Source organism: Hydra viridissima, unplaced genomic scaffold (assembly GCF_058129835.1).
Source record: "Hydra viridissima isolate aposymbiotic clone 2 unplaced genomic scaffold, HvirCarnegie_v1 scaffold_12, whole genome shotgun sequence".
Lineage (NCBI taxonomy): Eukaryota > Metazoa > Cnidaria > Hydrozoa > Anthoathecata > Hydridae > Hydra > Hydra viridissima.
In genome coordinates, this window is record NW_028324311.1 from 12,140,335 (window position 1) to 12,158,593 (window position 18,259).

Genomic DNA, 18,259 nt, shown 5'->3' on the forward strand with positions numbered 1-18,259 from the left:
TTTTCGTCATGGCAAATACTTAAATACATCAAGTTCTTGCATCAGAAAAATCGAACCAAATTCGAAAAACTATTATCGAATAAAATTCTTGCTTCGAAAAATCAAACGTACAGTTTTTTTCATTTTGCATTTAACTAAATTCGATCCAGTAAAGACTCTTCTTGGCGCATTTGTTTGTGAAAAGAATTATATGGAATGCAATTGAGAAAAGTGCAAGCAGAACGAAAAAGCGCTACTCTTAATGTTTAAGCTTCTTGTGAGTACCGTTTTTTGGCATCAAATATTGTCATAATCCAAATATTTATTAGCAAATCCAGTGTTTTTAGCCTAAAAACACTAAACACTAAAAACACCAAAAATTGTGATCATAATTTTCACGGTGATGGCAAAGAAGACGATGGGATCATGAAACTTTTGATTGCTGAAATCGTACAAATTGCTGAAATTCTAATAAGTTTATTAGACATAATTTTCAAAAGCTAGTTTAAAAAAACGGTAAGAATTAAATTTTCATTTAATGTTAACACTTTATATATTAGTAAATCCAATATAAAGTTATAACAAGACAAATCAAGAAGGGACTTTTGGAACACTCTGTATTAAACACCGCTCTTTTACAGAAAACTATTTAGAAAGTATTAAAAGTAGCAGAGGTACGAGTTTGACAGTTGACAAACGTGTTTCAATATTTTTCGTTAAAAAGACATTTTAACCTCAGATTTTCTGAGTAGAATATTTTTGTTAGAAAAGGTCTAAAATAAGTTTTCATGCTCAGACAAACAATATTTCTTTTTAAACTTTGTGACCTCTATAATAAACTTTTTTACCTCTATTATAATGATAATTATAATTCTATATCTTAAATAAGACTACACAAATTTCTATTAACAAAGAGCTACCTTCTTTTAAAAAACAAACTTGAAAAACATTACATTTTATTCTTAAAAGCATCAACATTTTGACTTCGTAAATTCTCTTAATAATTTTTGTTTTTACTTTATTTTTCTGTCTTTTTACATTCTTCGCGAGTTTTTTTCGATAACTTATTAAGAAAGATAATCAACGCTAACTTATAATTTTCTACTGAAAATAATAAAGTCAAATTTTCACCTTACACCACGCGATTGTATCTGAAAAAAATTTGTTTTGAACTTATTTTTATGTATCATAAATATCAGCTCTGAGTTTACTTAAAGTCCTTTTTTAGTCACTACTAAGGTTGATGAGGATCACGTTGCTGCTTATTAACCTGCCAATGTTGTGGTTAGTAACATAGTTGCTGCTGATTACGATATTTGTAATACATCTTCGAAAAAACTTATTTAGAATTGGCAGAATTTTTCGAGCTTAAATTTTACAAAGCCTAGTTTGAAAATAAGGTACACAATAAAGATTGCGCTAAAAATATCTTGTTTTGAATTGTTATCTAAATTTTGCTTATACAGAAAGTTCATTTTTTACATTTTTTCGGTGTTTTCAAAAGAACTTTGGTATTTTGAATGTAAATCAACTTCAAAGAGTAAAACTTTTTGTAAATTATTTTCAAAATATTTAAAATTTAATAATTCAGTATACTTTGAGAACAAATGTAGAAAAATATGTGGAAAATATTTTCAGTTGTTTAACAGTAATTTTTGCATAAATATATTCTAAAAAAACCAACAGTAGCAATATTTATATACAGCAAATATGTAAACTAATGACCACATATTTATATTTAGTTACCAAATATATTAATTCCTACATCATAGACGTTACATAATTAAGAAGTGAGCCAAAACAGGTTTTGATCAATTGATTGGTTAGGCATGCATTCAAGCCAATCAGATTGCACATTTCGAACTGGTTAAAGTTCTTTTGACTATCTAAAAGCTATTTGTGCAAAAATACACAAACAGCTCCTGTAGCATCGACAAATTAAAGAGAAAAATAATTAAGACATTACTTGCAAAAAATTGCTCACATCTCTACGCATTGTTGTTTTAATATGATATTATTTTGTTTCTGGATTTTATCACTAACATACTTTGCAAGCACAGGTATTTTTTTATCTTTATCGTTTTGTGGTTTTAATCAAAACAATGGGCTTTACACTTCTTTCGTCCTTTCGCTTTCTTTTTTAACTCTCTTTATTTGTACTTAATAAAGGTTTTTTTTTATATAAAAGCAAAAAATGATGATGATAGACACGCTTCAGTGATGCTAAGTAACAACACTATTGCCAACACAACATACAAGAAACAAGCAGCAAGAAAAGGTTTAATGCTCCAAGAAAAGTTAGACATTAAAAACATCAACAGTTCGCAATTTAGAGAGAAGGAAAATCACTCCACTCATTCCGACATTTTTATCGATGCATCCAAGTTGCTTCTTAACCCAAAGAATAAAAGTAATCAAGGAAAAGAAAAGTTTAACGTAACAGAGGAAAATAAAAATCAAACCAAAGTAAGCTCAAAGTATTGGTTTAAAAAAGAAACGTGGCATACTTTTCGTATAATAAATTCATACTTTTCGGATTCATGCATTTACTTTGCCTCATAAATATGTATACTTTATATATTTAATACTAGTGCTACAAGCCCTTTTCCTGGTGCCAACGCCATTCAAAAACCGCTATTCGAAAAACCGAGTGCCATAAAGAATTAAAGCAGTGCTTAGTAACAGCTTGTAAGAAGGCAAATCAGGTAGTTTTAAAAAATGGTTTTTAGAATTGTCTTTTGAAAAGTATTTGCTCAACGAGTTTTTTCTCGTTTTAGAGATGATTTATTTTTTTTTAGATAAGTTTAAACTCAAAAAAGTTTTTTTTTCGATTCTTATATAATAGCGAGTTTTTAAAAATAATTGAATACATGTTTCAGTGTAACCCTGCATTCGACACGTGTCTGCAAAAAAGTGCTAAAAAGTCAGAGAACGTATACAAATGCTACAAAAAGTGGAAAAGTTGTGCAGAAAATTTTTGTTCAAACAAATTTTAACTCAAGTTTAGGATCATTCGGCTCATCCATTCCATTTAAAATTATATCACATTATATCTTTTAAAACTTTATCCACAATAAACTACAACGATTTTATCAATTTTGAAAAATCTAATACATTTTCTTATTTAAAATAAAATTCAGAATAAAAGTTGCCTTTTAAACATCCTGATATATGCCGGAAACTTTTTATTGAAATCAAGAAGTAGTCGATGGATTGTGGTTTACATCTTTTTTAACACACGCATTGTTGATGCGAGAACAACCCGAGATGCACGAACATTCAAGTTTGTCCACCAAGATGGAGGAGAACATTAAAATCTTTATTTCACTTTATGCTGTTTCTTATTAAGACAGTTGTTTAACTTTTGTATTTAAAGAATAGTTTTTGCTTTTGAATATATGTTTTTCTTTTAGTCTTTTCTTAAGATATTAAAACTAAGTGGTAAAAACAATTCAAAATTTGATTAGAAGGTGTATAAGATGTTTTATGACTATCTATATAATAAAGTAGACATGTCTATCTGTGACACCCTCTAATAACCATTAGAATTTTTGCACAAAAACATGAACGCGCCTTTTTTTGCCCATGGACAATTGTATGTAGCGTTGTTGAGGGCAAAATCAATGAATTCTTTGAAAATGCGAAAAAAACGAAGAATATTGTTTATCGAGAAAAATTTGAATAAAATTTACAGTTTATTTATTCGAATGAAGCATTCATAACGCTAATGCGAGCATTTTATTCTTAAGATTCGCGATAAAAAAAAGAAAAGAAAATAAAGCCTCAGAAAAAGGTTCAAGAATTGGTGAACAATTTAAAATCAACCACAAAGCAATTAATTCTTATCTTTGGGTGGTATTAATGACATTATCATTCAATTTTTTAGTTCTAGTTGTTTTATTTAAAGGTTTTTTGCCGGCTTTTTTAGATTTTAACTCACTGTACGTCAATTAGTTTGATTCTCTTAGTACTTGACAAATATTTTTTTAATTTGAAAATCTTTCTGTTCAAAGCATACCTGAGTGTCTAAAAATTTGTTAATTAAAAAATTATCAAACAAAAACACAAAACTTCCACGTTGTACCTCAGAAAAAACGGATGCAATTGGACCTTCGCCCCAACCCTGCCCCTTTACCTTTTTTTTGCACTTGAAATAAAGGTCTTCTTACTTTCATCACCTGTAAACAAAATGGCGGAGGGGAAAAGGGGAGGAAGAGGGAAGAAGAGGAGGGGAGAGAAGAAAGGGGGGGGGGGGGGAGAGAGAGGAAAAAGTGATTTTCTTTAATTAAGTCCTATTAGTATTCTTAAATAAGATAATGCGAAAGTGATTCTCTTTAACTAAGTTAAATAATGCGAAACTGAAATACTTAGCGGCAACAACTCAGCTCACCGAAGCAGTGTGAGCAGCTTTTTCTATTAAAAATAAAACCGTTCGAGTGAGCAAACAAAAAAAGAATTCACTAAAGAGTATATGATAACTGAAAAATGCTTACCGACTCAATTGTATCAAGATTTTGAAGAATATGTAGACGATAGGCTAGAGCGCATAGCTATGAACAAAACATTCATTAGCATAAAAGCCATGAACACAGCATTCTTCACCACAAGGATAACTTTGTCAATAACTTTCTGTGCCAATTAATTAAGCAAATTGTTATTGGAAGATATCAATAGCAGAGTGAGAAAAGCACCAATAAAAGTGCTCGTGCACCAATCGCATAACACAAGCGACATATTAGAATGGTTCAAATCTATACCTGACAAAGATATCTGCACTTTGATTCGATACTAACGAGTTTTACCCTTCCATTTCGAAACAACTACTTCAAGATTCTTTAACATACGTCAAGCAGTTCATTAAAATTCCTGACGAATAATCGAAATTATCTACCAAACTAGGAAAACTTTTCTTTTCTCAAGAAATAAAGTGTGGATTAAAAAATCAGACGGCCCTGATACTGACTTTAGTATGGGAAATTTTGACGGAGCCAAATTGTGCAAGTTAGTAGGTCTATTTATATTATAAACTGTTGCCAAAGAATACGGACTTAGCACCACAGGACTATATGGGGATGATGGCCTCTGCTACTTCTATAATATCAGCAACCCTCAATCACCACCAAATGTTAAATCAATACCGAAAATGATTTTTAACCGCATCAGTAATATGTCTTCAAGCAAAGAAGTTTTTGATAGAGCCGCACTGTTTTATAATAACGCTCTCAATTCTTGGGGGTTTATAGACAAAGTTGCTTTCATTCAAAATACCCCAAAATATAATGCAGGATCTCTAAAACGAAATTTTATTTGGTTTAACCCTCTGTATTCACTAAACGTTAGAACAAACGTAGCAAACATACCTTTGGGTTTAATTTATAAATGCTTCACTAAAGGCCGTAAATTTCACCAGTTTTTTAACCAGAACAATGTAAAGATTTAGTTAACTGCGTTTGTGTTAAAAAAATATTTTCGAACCGAGTGTAACCATAATGTTATGACAATTTTGGTCATCGTGGTGAGAAATACGGTGAATAAATACCGTGAACATTAAATTTTACCTGCGTGCGCATGAAATGTATAGAGTTTAACACTTGAACAGATCAGTTTAGAAAAGAAAGATTATTGGGCCAGTTTACAACTTTCTAAACGAAATATTGAATCAATCGAAGTAAATTTTACGGAGCTAAACTTCCACTGTTGCATGAGAACTTGCAAAAGGGTTGACAGCTAGAAAGGATCAGAACGACAGCTGCTCAACGATTTCCTTCCTGCTAAAAGCATTGCGTTAACGAGTTATTTGTGGACCAGTAGGTTGAATGACCCATACTTAACACTAACCATTTTTTATGTTGATTTGTCTTTATACAAGCTGGTGGAAGCTAAATGATGTTGGAGTCATGGCGCTTCCACCAGCTTAAGAAGCTAAAGAACTTCAACCTAAAGAAGTTTGTTATCAAATGTTCTCCCTTAAATGAACGCCACACTGCTGAAAGGATTTTCAGTAAGTTGGATAGACAAATCAAAATTTTAATAGTTGTTTTAATGCAGTTTTATAGAAAATTTGTTAAATTTTTTTTACAAGTTTTCTTTGAAAGTTTCAAAAAATGACTAAGACTTGGAAAAGAAAAGACGAGCTCTCTGCTAATCAACAAATAAATCTGCTGCTGGATCAAATGAAGAAAGGAAAATCTTCAGCTTCAGACAGTCAGTCATTGGTCTTAATTTGTATAAGTGTTATCAATTAAGTTTAAATTTTTAAATTCATAATGAGCATTAATAGGATTTCTAAAGTATCCTAAAGTTACTTGTAGATTTCTTTTAAAATCATGATGATAATGATTTGACTCAATGGTGTTAAAACGTTTAAAAGCATTGAAAAAATACAACGTGGTATCTTTTGCACCGTGCACTGTAGTTTTGGAGTAGAGAGCTTGCAGTCCAGATATGAACCCAATAGAGCATCTTTAGGACATATTGGGACGCCATGTTAGAAGCTAACATCCACCACATAACAGCCTAGACGAGATATCCCTCAAGAAACGATTAGATCTCAAACTGAAAGTATGCCACAGAGCTGTCAGGCTGTAACAACATTAAGAGGTAGTAACACAAGTTATTGATAAGTTAAAAATGTTTCAATTTAAGCTGTATTAGCCTGCATAGCAATAATAATCATTTTACTTTTTTTGTTAAACGAACCATATTTTTGGTTTTTTTTTTACATACCACTTCGACGCCTATGGCGTGGAAACGGTATGAAAAAAGAGCATTTGGATGTGAAGTTTCCAATTTCTGCTTTTGTTTTGAATATGAAACTTCTTATTTATTATTTTAGAAAAAAAAAAAAACAAAAAAAAAACACTCCGACAAAAACCTAATTTAAAAATAGTCAACGTTTAGTAATTAATCATAAAACGTAATTTTGTTGTCAAACTTTCAATATTTGGAAATAATTCTTTAAATGATTAATAAATTTTAATAAATGAATAAATCTTTAAACTGCTTGTTAACTTAAAAACAAGTTCGCCTCCCCAAAAAAGTTGGCTTTTCGGCAAAAAGCAACTTTTCCGACGGGAGGCATTATTAACTCTGGTACAATATATTTTCGAGGTTGAGAGAAAACTAACCTATTCTAATATTTCTTTGGCACAAATTTTTAAAAATAGAAAAAATCATTCGAATCCTACAATTAAAAAAGTATTTGAAGTATTAAGAATGATTTGAAGATTGCCCTTTTCTTTTACAATCACTATTGTCTTTTCTAGCTAAGAACCATACATAATCCCCATCATGGCAGCATCCAAGTGACTTAAGTATCTTTTTTCTATTACTGAAATGTTTTGAGGAAACCTCTCACCTTGCTCTTCACTGTTGTCTTCTAAGTTATCTCAAAAAAATCAAGAGGTAAATGCAAGAAAAAGAAATTTCAAATACATGCAGCAAAAAATATTCTTGTAGCTCTCAGTTAGCTTTGCAACGATGCTTTTGTAGTTCTGATTTTTGAGAATTTCTTAACAGCTGTGTACGAAGCTTCTCAATGTGCACAATGCTTCCCTTTCAACTTTGCTCATTTTCCTTTAAAGTTCTCTGATTTTATTATCACCTTAATTTGAGCAAATAAATCTTTGTTAATTTTGGCTTCAGAGAGTTTCTGAAACGTAAGTAAAATTTCTTGAAAAGTTTTTTTTTTTAAATCTAAAAACTTAATATATTGTTTCATAAATCCTAATTTTATGTGAAAAGGTGGTAAAAAAACTTTTTCTCGATCTACGAGAGGCTGGCTGACAAAGTTTAACTTTCCTACTTGTAGATTCTTCCTTGTTGGCCACTAAACTTCATGGTAACTATCTTCATTTGTCCTGCTAGTACAAAAAGAAGACATGAGTATTTTGTAATGCAGTTAATATGTTAATTTATTGTAATATTTCTTTAATCTGCACATAGTGTTCTAGAGGTACTAATCGAAATTAGTTTCATTAAGTAAAACTGCTTTAAGGCTTTAAGTTAAGTGCCTATAAATATTTCCATTGTGCAGATTTTTAATAAAAAATGATTAGAAATTTGCATATAAAAAGGTTATTTACAATGTAGAGACATAAAATCAGATTTCAAAGTGTAACTCAGAATTAAGTTGATGATGGAAAAAAAACCATTTTGGCTTCAGTGCACCAAATTAGTAAAAAGGTTTTGAAAAAATTATGATCAACCAAAAGTTTTAAAAATTTTGAAGCTCTGTGTTATCATATAAACTTTTCATCTTTCATAGATTTTCTCTATCAAAACTGTCTTCTATCTAAAAAACATTTTTGTTGAAATCTTTTTCAGGCATAAAAAGAAATAGCAGATTTGCTAAATTACCCTATTACAAGAATACATATTTGTATGTATTCTCGAAATAGGGGAACTTACATATAATTTATATATAATAGGTTAATTACACATTTTATAATACGTATTTCCACACTCTTTTATAAAAGGTATTTGTTAATTTAGAATTTTTATATTTTAACATCTAACCCCGTATGAGCTTTTGTTATCATCAAGTTGCTCAATGAAATTATACCTGAAACTCTCCTTATTCATAAAAATTAGTTGTTACGACTTTGAATTTATTCGACTGTCGACTAAATCGATTAATGTATTTTTCAAAGTCGACGAAAATCGACGAATACATTTTTAAAATCGATTTAGTCGAAATATTGGAATAAAAATTTCATCATAATCATATACTTCAACCCTTTTGAGACTCTCGGTGCATATATGTACCACTTAATTACATAGCTGATCTAGACGTCTTTTGTGAGTAAAATTCGCTTTAAATGCATATATTTTTATTTGTTGATGACGCTTTAGGAATGTGCAACAAAAATAGAAAATATTTACCTGAAATCAATAAAAAGCTGAAAAGAGGTGAATATGTGTTTCAGTGCAGTAAAGATGGACTGCTATTTGTGAAATGGCAAGACACGAAAGAAGTGCTTATGTTGAGTATTTTTCATAAAGCTGATGTTACAGAAGTGACGAAAACTTTGAAAGACGGTTTAAAATGTTGTGTTTCTTGCCCAGAGATGATTGCGTTTCATCGCGAAATTATGGGAGGGGTGGATTTAGCGGACCAAATGATTGGAATATATGAACTGGATCGTAAATCGAATAAATGATGGAAGAAAGTGTTTTATCATTTACTTATGATGTCCCTTGTAAATTCTTGGATAAAACATAAGTAGGCCAAAAATAAAAAAATTCTTTGGAAGCAATTATTGTTTCCCCTGGCAGAGCAAATGATAATTGAGGGAAGAAAAGTTGCAGCTGTACAACGTTTATTGTAGAGAAGAAGACCATATGAAAAAACTGCGACTGAAAAATATATCTCCACATAAGCACACAACGTTTAAACAACGTTGATCGACGTTGATCAACATTATTTCAACGTTGAATAAAAAAATTATAAAAACAAAAAAAACAACATATTCTTTTTTTTTTTTTAAAAAAACCGTTTCGAAAGGGTTAATGTTACTTGACAATTTATTTTTTAGAAGGTGTGAAACAAATAGAACTTTAAGATAGTAAACAAAAACCCTAGGTGGTATGCAATACTGTTATAATAACACATGTTGTTGTTATATCAAGAGCATTTTCTTTGTTCAATTTTCTAGCAACACTACTGAAAAAGAAAATACAAGGTGAGCCGTGGTAGGGTTCAACAAATGGCTGGAGATGAGAAAGGAAACTTGATTAAGTGTTAAAAAATGGAAAAAACATAGACCGAGAAAAAGATTTTTCAAAGAGTTTACCAACTTTATTTGCACAATAATTTCAAATAAGCAGGTTTGAGTATGTAAATCATACGCAAGTATCATCAGTATTTTTGTGAAACCAAATGTAAAATTGACCCGAACCATAAGATTATTACGCATTTGTTAAGTAAATCCCCTAAAAGATATTGAGCAAGATTCAATAGGAAACAGGCCACCAAAGTTACTATTGACTTCTTTGTTCTCGTAACCGGTCAAGGAAGTAACATTTAAATTTGACTTTGCAAGAAAGATTTTTGTAAGATTGTGGGTATAAATGAAAAAAGAACCCATAGAGTGTTTAAAAGACACTACAGTACAGAAACTGTAGCTACAAAGAAACGTGGAAGCAACCACCATTCCGACAGAATGCTACCAAAGTAGGAAGCTTTTAAAACGTTCATTAAAATATTATTGCAGAGACATTAATACATTGTTTGCATTTAGCTACGATACTGCCATTATGAACTACTCTGTAAAAGAGAGCCCAATTGCATAACACGTTTTGAGCGCTTAAATTATCTTGCGACTTGTTAATAGTTAAAAAAATATTAGAAAGCTTTGGTAAGCGTTTATTTAAAAAAATATGTTTGCATTGCTGAGCTACATATGCTTAAAACTTCAGAAAAAAAGACAAACAAAAACAAGGATTAAAAAAACGGCTTTGCTTCTAGCAAAACAACTCCCTTGAGAGTTAAAACCTAACAAAAAAGTTCTTAAATAAAAAATCCCCCCTTTCACCCTCATTAATAAACCGCTTAGTACAAATTACTAAGCTCAGGCGTCTCGAAACTATTTTTGCTACGAGACATTACGATACAAGATCTCGAAATGACACTGAGTTTCGAGAATAGTTTCGATCGAGATCATGGTTTTCACTAGTTTCAAGAATTTGTTTCCAGAGGTTAAGAGAAGTAAGGAGATTCTCGATTGAGAATTGGCCACGAAATTTCCCTTTTCGAAACATGACAATATTACGAGAATAACGAGGTTTAAAATATTTTTTCGATATTTTTCGAGATATTACGAGACATGTTTTCTAATTTTTCAAATATATTGAAAATTGTTGGAACAAAAGTTTTTTGTTCATTTTTGTACCTAATTTTGTATAAAATAATAAAACACTATTTCAATGGCCACCAAAGCAGCCATTGGCAGTCCTCATCGTGAAACATTCGACTCTTTTTTCAGTTTCTACCAGATTGAGGTTGCATCTGGCCACGAACTTAGCAATTTCTATGTCTCATCGTAGCTGCTCTTTGTCCTGCGGCTTTTACTTCATGTATGCATCAATATTTTTGGCTTTCTCAGGTGTTGATGGTCCTAGCAACTTTCTCTTTTTAATGCCTCTGTCCAAGATTTTAGGTGTATGTCCTCCTTGCTCTTGCTCGTATCGCTCATCTTCGTCGTATAACTAAAAATTAAAAAAAGTAATAAGTTCCCGAAACGTTTCGAGACGCCTGAGCTTTCAAATTATCTAAAAAAAACGACTTAAATTTTGTCATGAATTAATCACCACAACTACTAATAAATCTTTTATTTGGACAAAATTGTAATAAAACTAGGGATACAAAAGAAAGTCTAGATATTTATTACTCGTTTGCAACGTGTTAAAAAATCACATTCAAAACAAAAGTTATGAATATGAATTTTTATCACGTTAGGACTTAACTAATGTTAACCATTAGCTACGTACAAGCAACAAACTCTATTCTATCTTTAGTAAACATTTCTAAAGTTAAAGCCACACTTTGACTAGCTTTTAGTTTGCCCAACTCTGCGAGGACCGGAGCAGGATTAAATGTACTACTTTACTAACGTTTTTTTCAGCTTAATGATCAATATATATATATATATATATATATATATATATATATATATATATATATATATATATAAGTATATCATGTTAACAATGTATGAACCATTCAAAAAGTACTAAAGAAATACCCAATCTATATTTCACTTTAAACCTGCAGCGTAGAAACTGCACCTGTGCCGAATATATCTCATGTTTTGGTATAAAAAGCAAGATTAGAAATAAAAACCTTATAAAAACCTTTTAAAGCATTATCACAGCTCGTACTTTTTTAAAAGAGTAAAAAAATAAAGTTGGTCATGATCGTCGAAAATTTTTTAGATTGCAGTTAATATATTGTTATGAATTTAGCGTGTTGGTGGATTTTGGCAATAACGCACTTTGCCAGTGCAGAGAAAGGTATGACATTTGGCGTTTAATTCTAGAATAACTTTTCTACACACTCACAAAAAAACAACGAAAAGCAGTAATGGTGATGCTGAAGCAAGCAAAAACTTGATAGCTTTTTATAAAAGAAATACATTAAAGATACCAGATATCAATTTTGTTAAAATTTTAGGAAAATTTATGTTAAAGTTTTTCTAGATTATTTCATTTAATGAAAAAATGTTAAAATATTAAAAAAAAAAAATTAAAATCTTAAACGTAATTAACTTTCATTTTCAAAATATGCAAGAAAACTAATACTAACCTCATAATTCAGCAAACAACGATAATGATAATGCGTTACACGCTTCTGCATTTCAATGGAATCGTGCTGGATATGATGCAATCGAAAAACGAAGTTTAGAGGATTTCGTGCAAGAGACTTTAAACGTTAATCAAGCTCCTAGCATTCAATTTATAAATAAAAGAACTGATTTTTCCGAAAATAAAACTCTTAATAAAAGTAAAAGCCAAGAAAAAAGTAATCCGAAATTCACATATAGAGATCAAGGTCTGTTAATTGACACAGCAAAACTTCCTCGAAAAGCGAAGCATAAAATCAGAGAAAGAAACGAAAAATCTAACGAGACGGTTGAGAAAACTAAGAAGAAAACGAAAGTAAGTTCTTAAAAACTTTTCGTTTTTTAGCGAGTTTCACAGACATCATTCTTCAACTGCTGATCATCAGCAGACTAAAAAAAAAATTTTTTTCAATTTTTTTACTTTTGTTAAACTTTTGATATGTTCCTATTATGTTGTTCAAATTAAATGTATTTAAGATAAAAATTTGTAAATTCGTTGTTAAAAGTTTTAAATTTGAGTGTTATGCTAGTGTTACAAATCATTTTCATGGTGCCAACATCATTCAAAGACTACATTTCGAAAAATTGAGTGCCAAAAAGAGCTAAAACAATGCGTAATGACGGCTTGTAAGAAGGCAAATCAGGTAGCTCACAGCTTTTTTTTTTTGTTTAATTTACCCTAACGTAATCGTTGCTTTTTTGAGACAACTCTCTAACTAACAACTTTGACATAAATATATGATTCTTTAGTGCAACCCCTCCTTTGAAACCTGTTTTCGAAATAATAAAGACGATGTAGAAGGCAAATACAGATGCTACGAACAGTGGAAATGTTGCGCAGAACGCGTCTGCTCAACCAAACTATAACTTTTTTTCATGACGTTTTACCATTTTGCAGTCTAACAGAGTTTTCTGAATGCAAGTAGCAAAACGAATCTGTTTAAAAAAGTTCCTCTACTAAGTTCTTCGTAATGGTTTGCATATTTATAGCAACATCAAGCAATCCCATAAGTCATTAAAGACTAGACAAGTAGACTCTTTCACTTGTCAGATGGTTTGCAAAGACTTTTGTTTGCAAAAGTATCTACCCGTCTAGTTTTTCTTATAGCTATTATGCCGAAGCTTCAGTATTGTTAACGCATCAGTCCACCAAACTAGATTAAACAACCTCTTTTTACAACAATCTCTCTTTATAACAACAAAACTTGACATGAAATCTATTTTTATCTACATCATGTTATTTTATTGGAAAAATTTTTAAGTAAAAAATCATTAAATCTTTTGTTGCTGTTGCAGCTGTTGTCGTTGTTCTTGTCATTATCATGAATGGTGGCTAATTTACTTCAAAATAGCTTTTATAATCACATAGAAATGGAATTTTTACGAATCTTAGAAAATTTTGCTTTACACAAAAGGACAGATTGTTCCACCAGTGTAAGGAGGGCTTTATAAAAAAAAATTTTATCTTAAAAATGTTGCAAAAATTATCTCAATAGAAAACCTATAACATATACAGTGCTGTGCAAAAAAAAGACACACCTTTAATATTTTTACAAAATAAGTCCAAACTTAGTTTAAATTTTAAAAATACACATCAAAAAAAATACTGCTTTAAAACATTTTAACACCAACACACATAAATAATGTGATAAATAATTAAGTTTAAGCAAAAAAATAAAAAGTTTTTAGTGATATATTAACATTGATACACAATCACCATCATTTTTATTATGACCGCTTTTGTTTTTAATAACTTCTTTTCTTCGTTTTTCGACACTTTGAGTTTTTTAATAAAATTTTTTGGGATATTGTTCTATTTTTCTTGAAGTACATTCCACTGTTCGTTCACATCTTTTGGACGGCTCTCCGTTTATTCTCTATCTAGATCATCCGAAACAAGCGCGATATTCTAAGCTCTAAGAGAGCCACAACATTATTTGAAGCACATTTTTCTACTTTAAGGTTTCCAAATAATATTACACAATTTTGGAAGTGTGTTTCGAGTCTTGCTGTAAAATAAACTTATCCCCAATTAATCTAAGTTCCGAAGGCACGGTCCTTTAATTTTTGAGTATTCTTTTACAGTTTTCTGTCTATTTTCACCAAGTTACCAACACTTTCCCCTAAAATAAAACCCCAAACTAATATACTACAACCACCATGCTTAATAGTAGTCTTTGAATATGGTTTGATAAATGACTTCATCACCTCTCCTCTTCAAAGATTGCAAAATAATTTGTTTCCAAATAATTTAAATTTGTATTTGTTGGTCTAATGCACCTCTTTTAAACAATTTTTATGCCAATTTTGTTGTTCCTTTGCTTAATTTAATCTTTTATTTTTATTTATTTTCTTACTGCAACATAGCTTTGGAAACTAAATTCTATAAAAGATCTTCAGACTGTTGAAGATTGTACTACGGTACCTGTAACCCTGTTCTAGGTCTTGAATTCTTTTAAAAAGTTGTTCATCAAGTCTACTTTCTGGTTCGACTTTTTTTTATCTACAACGTTTTCAGTGAACTTTTTAACTACATTTTGCCCCGCTTTTTGAAAACATTTATCACTTTAGGCTTTTTTGACTTGACTTCAGCCTTGTTAGTGCTAATAATTCTATTTCTATTTAACAACGAACTTTTTGGCATTTCTCTTAAATTTCTTTTTTTTTTCAATAAAAAATGAGAACTAAATTTAAATATTCAACAAATAAAAAATTTTTATTCCTTGAAGGACAACTCAATTTTTTATTTGTTGTTTTATCGTATTTACTGTAAGTGAACTTTTGAGCGCATTCCCATCGTCTAAGCAGCTATTTGACATATGACGTTTATGCTACTTTTCGGCGTAAAAAGTTTTTGGCGTTAGTTGATCACAATCATGGAATGGGGTTTATAGGAAAATTTTATTATCGTAATTGGTCTAAAAAAAAGAGCCAATTGTTTTTCAGACAATTTCAGCTCAGAATCACTCGTAATTTTGTTTATTGTACAGTGAAGTTGTTCAAGCATACTGGTTGTAAGTACAAGGCATTAAGTTAGTTAAGGCCCGAATCGACCTAAAACTTCTCCGAAAGTAAAAAAACTTGTCTTAGGATAAATATCTCAAAGCAATCAATCTCTCGTATTCTAAAACATGATTTTAAAAAACACCAAGCACCCACTCAAAGCGCTACACTGCCGGTACGCAGACAGTGCCCAGAGACAAGTTTTGTTTGCTAGCAAGAGAGTTTTTATTGTCAAGGAAGAAAAAAATACTTCATTCTATGTTAGAGGGTATGGCTTGCTTTAATCGCCACCCAAATATCGAGTCTCTAAAGCGCGCTCTCGTCCTAGCAGTGGACATTTTCCCTATGCATGAGGGGGCGTGTTACAAAAAAGATTTCATGTTTAATTATACTTTAGGGCAAAGTGACCTAATAATGGCCAGGTCTTGTTAGGAGCCAAATTTATGTCAGCTTTTGTTACATTTATTTACTTGGCGGGACATTTACCTAGCTGATTAATATTGTTTTGTGTTTCTTTAACATATCTATGTTCTATAGGCGCTACTCGACCTTCTTCCCCCCCCCCCCCCTAATCATATGATTGATTCTGATAGAGAATTTTATGCTGATTAAGAATCGTATAAAAACATGGGTCTCAAAATCAATGGAAAGTGCTCTAACCTGAAGTTGAAAGTACAAAATTATACGACAAATCCCTAATATTTGCTATCTTGAATAAACTTATGTTATGGTTGATTTTGTTCTCTATTTAGAGATGTTATGCTTTATGTTGGCATTTTGCTTTAAAGCAAAACATTGCCAGCCAGGTTTTTATTATAAAAAAGGTTTTTTTAGATTATTGTAGGCGCGAAAGTTCTTTCGAGTGTAATTAGATATACAAACGAGTATAAAACATCTTGCTCTTGTGAAACACGTGATTCTTTCTTGAAAATTTTATTTCTATGAAAGAGCTTAAGACTATTTTTTAAATAAAAATTACGTCAGTTATAGGCAGAGATGATAAACGGCAAAAATCTTCTCGCTTCCACGTTTCTTCCGAAGCTATTGGCGGGCGCTTCCCAAAACTTTTTTTGCCTGCAGAATGTTCTGGCTTCCACCTCCAGATGTTTCCGCCTCCCAATTGGAGGCCGCCGTTAGAACTTTGTTTTGGAGGCAGAATTTTTTGGATGCCACCGCCAATCGGGAGGCGAAAGCCACTGGCGGCCGCCGACAGAAGATATTTTGGAGGCAAGTTAATTTGGTTTTTGCCTACAGTGGCTTCCGCCTCCCGTTTGGCGGCGGCAACCAGAAGTTTTATTTGGAGGCAGAATGTTTTGGAGGCCACCGCAATTCGGGAGGCGAAAGCCATTGACGGTCGCTGTTAGAAGATGTTTAGGAGGCAAGATGATTTGGAGGCCGTCTCCAGTGGCTTCTGCCTTTCAATTGGCTGCGGCCGCCAGAACTTTTTTATAGAGGCAGAATGTTTTGGAGGTTGCCGCCAATCGGGAAGCGGAAGTCACTGGCGGCTGCCGTCAGAAGATTTTTTGGAAGCAAGATGGTTTGGAGACCACCTCCAATGGCTTCGGCCTCCCAATTACCTGCTGCCGCCAGAACTTTTTTATAGAGGCAGAATGTTTTGGAGGCCGCCGCCAATCGGGAGGCGAAACCCATTGACGGTCATTGTCAAAAGATATTTAGGAGGCAAGTTGATTTGGAGGCTGCCCCTAGTGGTTTCTGCCTCTCAGTTGGCTGCAGCCGCTAAACTGGAGGCGAAATTTTTGCCTTCCGCCGCCTGAAGTTGAAGACAAAGGGGCAAAACTTTCATTAAAAAAAAATTAAATCTTTAAATTGCTTGTTAATTTAAAAAAGTTTGTTTTTAAATTAACAAGCAATTTAAAGATTAATTGGATTCAAATATTGAAAAATTGACATCAAAATTGCGTTTTATATGAAATTTATTGCCAAACTGACTATTTAAAATAATTTTGATTTTGTCAGAGTGGTTTTTTTTTTATAGCTATCAACAAAATTTGAAGTTTTTTTTATTCAAAACAAGAGTTAAAAGTTGGAATTTTATGTCCATGCCATAGGCTAAAAAATCTTTTCTACAAATATTAATAGAAAATAAATTGTCAGTTTTTGATGGGATCAAAGTTTGAACTTTTGAAGTCGCTTATCAGTTGAATTAAAACTGTCACTTTTCAACCATAACATTAAGTTCCTAACTTTTTCTCATTAGATATTGTTAAAAATTTTGAAAATGGAAAATGCGCATTCGTCGAATCAAATATTATACTTAGGAGATTTTTTTTACTTGCTGAAATTTCCAGTTTGCTATAAAACTTTTACTACTACGTATTTTTCAACTCCCCCAGTAAATATCTCATAAAGTTTTTAGGGTCATGCTTAGGTATTTATCCCGTAGTTAGAATATTTTGCGGCAAACATGTATTTTGCGGCTAACGTGCATTTAGCGGCAACAAGTATTTTGCGGCAACGTGTATTTTGCGACCGCGTTTATTTTGTCATTACTTTTAAATCGCTTTAAAGATTGTGGTTTCTTGAAAAGCAATAAAGATACGATTCCATTTCGTACGAATAATATTAAAATCTTCTCTTTTAGATTTTTAAATGCATTGTATTATTAAAAATTAAAAGCCGCATACTGAATTAGTTGACGTTTGTAAATTTTTATAAGACAAAATAATCCAAATACAGCTATTAGTAAATGGTGTTGATAAATCGAATTTTCGAAGAAAAACAAAGCTATTAATAATTAATAATAATGAGATGAATCATCTAGGTAAATCTGGCGATAAGGTAAACAGTTTATATATTTATAGTTGTTTATACTACTTATATTCATTTAATGTTACCAATTGTGTGATACTAGCATAATTTGTCCTGCACTTTTGTTGTGTGGTGCAGTTTTTAACTTAAAAAAATTCGAAATTTTT

General features: G+C 31.4%; 2 protein-coding genes and 1 long non-coding RNA gene across 3 annotated transcripts; 2 read left to right on the forward strand and 1 right to left on the reverse strand.

Moving 5' to 3' along the window:
* The first annotated feature begins 1,869 nt into the window (after positions 1-1,869).
* On the forward strand, positions 1,870-3,391 carry LOC145194120 (uncharacterized). Its single transcript, XM_090067766.1, has 4 exons — positions 1,870-2,039; positions 2,168-2,445; positions 2,571-2,684; positions 2,859-3,391. The coding sequence occupies exons 1-4, from the start codon at positions 1,988-1,990 to the stop codon at positions 2,973-2,975; spliced, it is 561 nt and encodes a 186-aa protein (XP_089923892.1). The 5' UTR covers positions 1,870-1,987; the 3' UTR covers positions 2,976-3,391.
* Positions 3,392-10,808: 7,417 nt separating this feature from the next.
* LOC149881310 (uncharacterized) lies at positions 10,809-11,628 on the reverse strand. The gene is made up of 2 exons (XR_016445835.1): positions 11,524-11,628; positions 10,809-11,187 (listed from the first exon to the last, which is right to left on the reverse strand). It is a non-coding gene; the product is annotated as an uncharacterized LOC149881310 (long non-coding RNA).
* A 179-nt stretch (positions 11,629-11,807) lies between these two features.
* On the forward strand, positions 11,808-13,615 carry LOC149881311 (uncharacterized). Its single transcript, XM_090069808.1, has 4 exons — positions 11,808-11,991; positions 12,296-12,636; positions 12,851-12,964; positions 13,071-13,615. The coding sequence occupies exons 1-4, from the start codon at positions 11,934-11,936 to the stop codon at positions 13,185-13,187; spliced, it is 630 nt and encodes a 209-aa protein (XP_089925934.1). The 5' UTR covers positions 11,808-11,933; the 3' UTR covers positions 13,188-13,615.
* Positions 13,616-18,259: the final 4,644 nt, after the last annotated feature.

What these genes read in the sequence shown, in the direction of transcription:
- LOC145194120 (XM_090067766.1), top strand. Translation starts at nt 1,988, where the DNA reads ATGATATTATTTTGTTTCTGGATTTTATCACTAACATACTTTGCAAGC. An exon ending in AAAATAAAAATCAAACCAAA is followed by an intron (nt 2,446 to 2,570) that starts GTAAGCTCAAAG and finishes ATTTAATACTAG; the next exon opens with TGCTACAAGCCCTTTTCCTG. An exon ending in CTTGTAAGAAGGCAAATCAG is followed by an intron (nt 2,685 to 2,858) that starts GTAGTTTTAAAA and finishes TACATGTTTCAG; the next exon opens with TGTAACCCTGCATTCGACAC.
- LOC149881311 (XM_090069808.1), top strand. Translation starts at nt 11,934, where the DNA reads ATGAATTTAGCGTGTTGGTGGATTTTGGCAATAACGCACTTTGCCAGT. An exon ending in AAACTAAGAAGAAAACGAAA is followed by an intron (nt 12,637 to 12,850) that starts GTAAGTTCTTAA and finishes GTGTTATGCTAG; the next exon opens with TGTTACAAATCATTTTCATG. An exon ending in CTTGTAAGAAGGCAAATCAG is followed by an intron (nt 12,965 to 13,070) that starts GTAGCTCACAGC and finishes ATGATTCTTTAG; the next exon opens with TGCAACCCCTCCTTTGAAAC.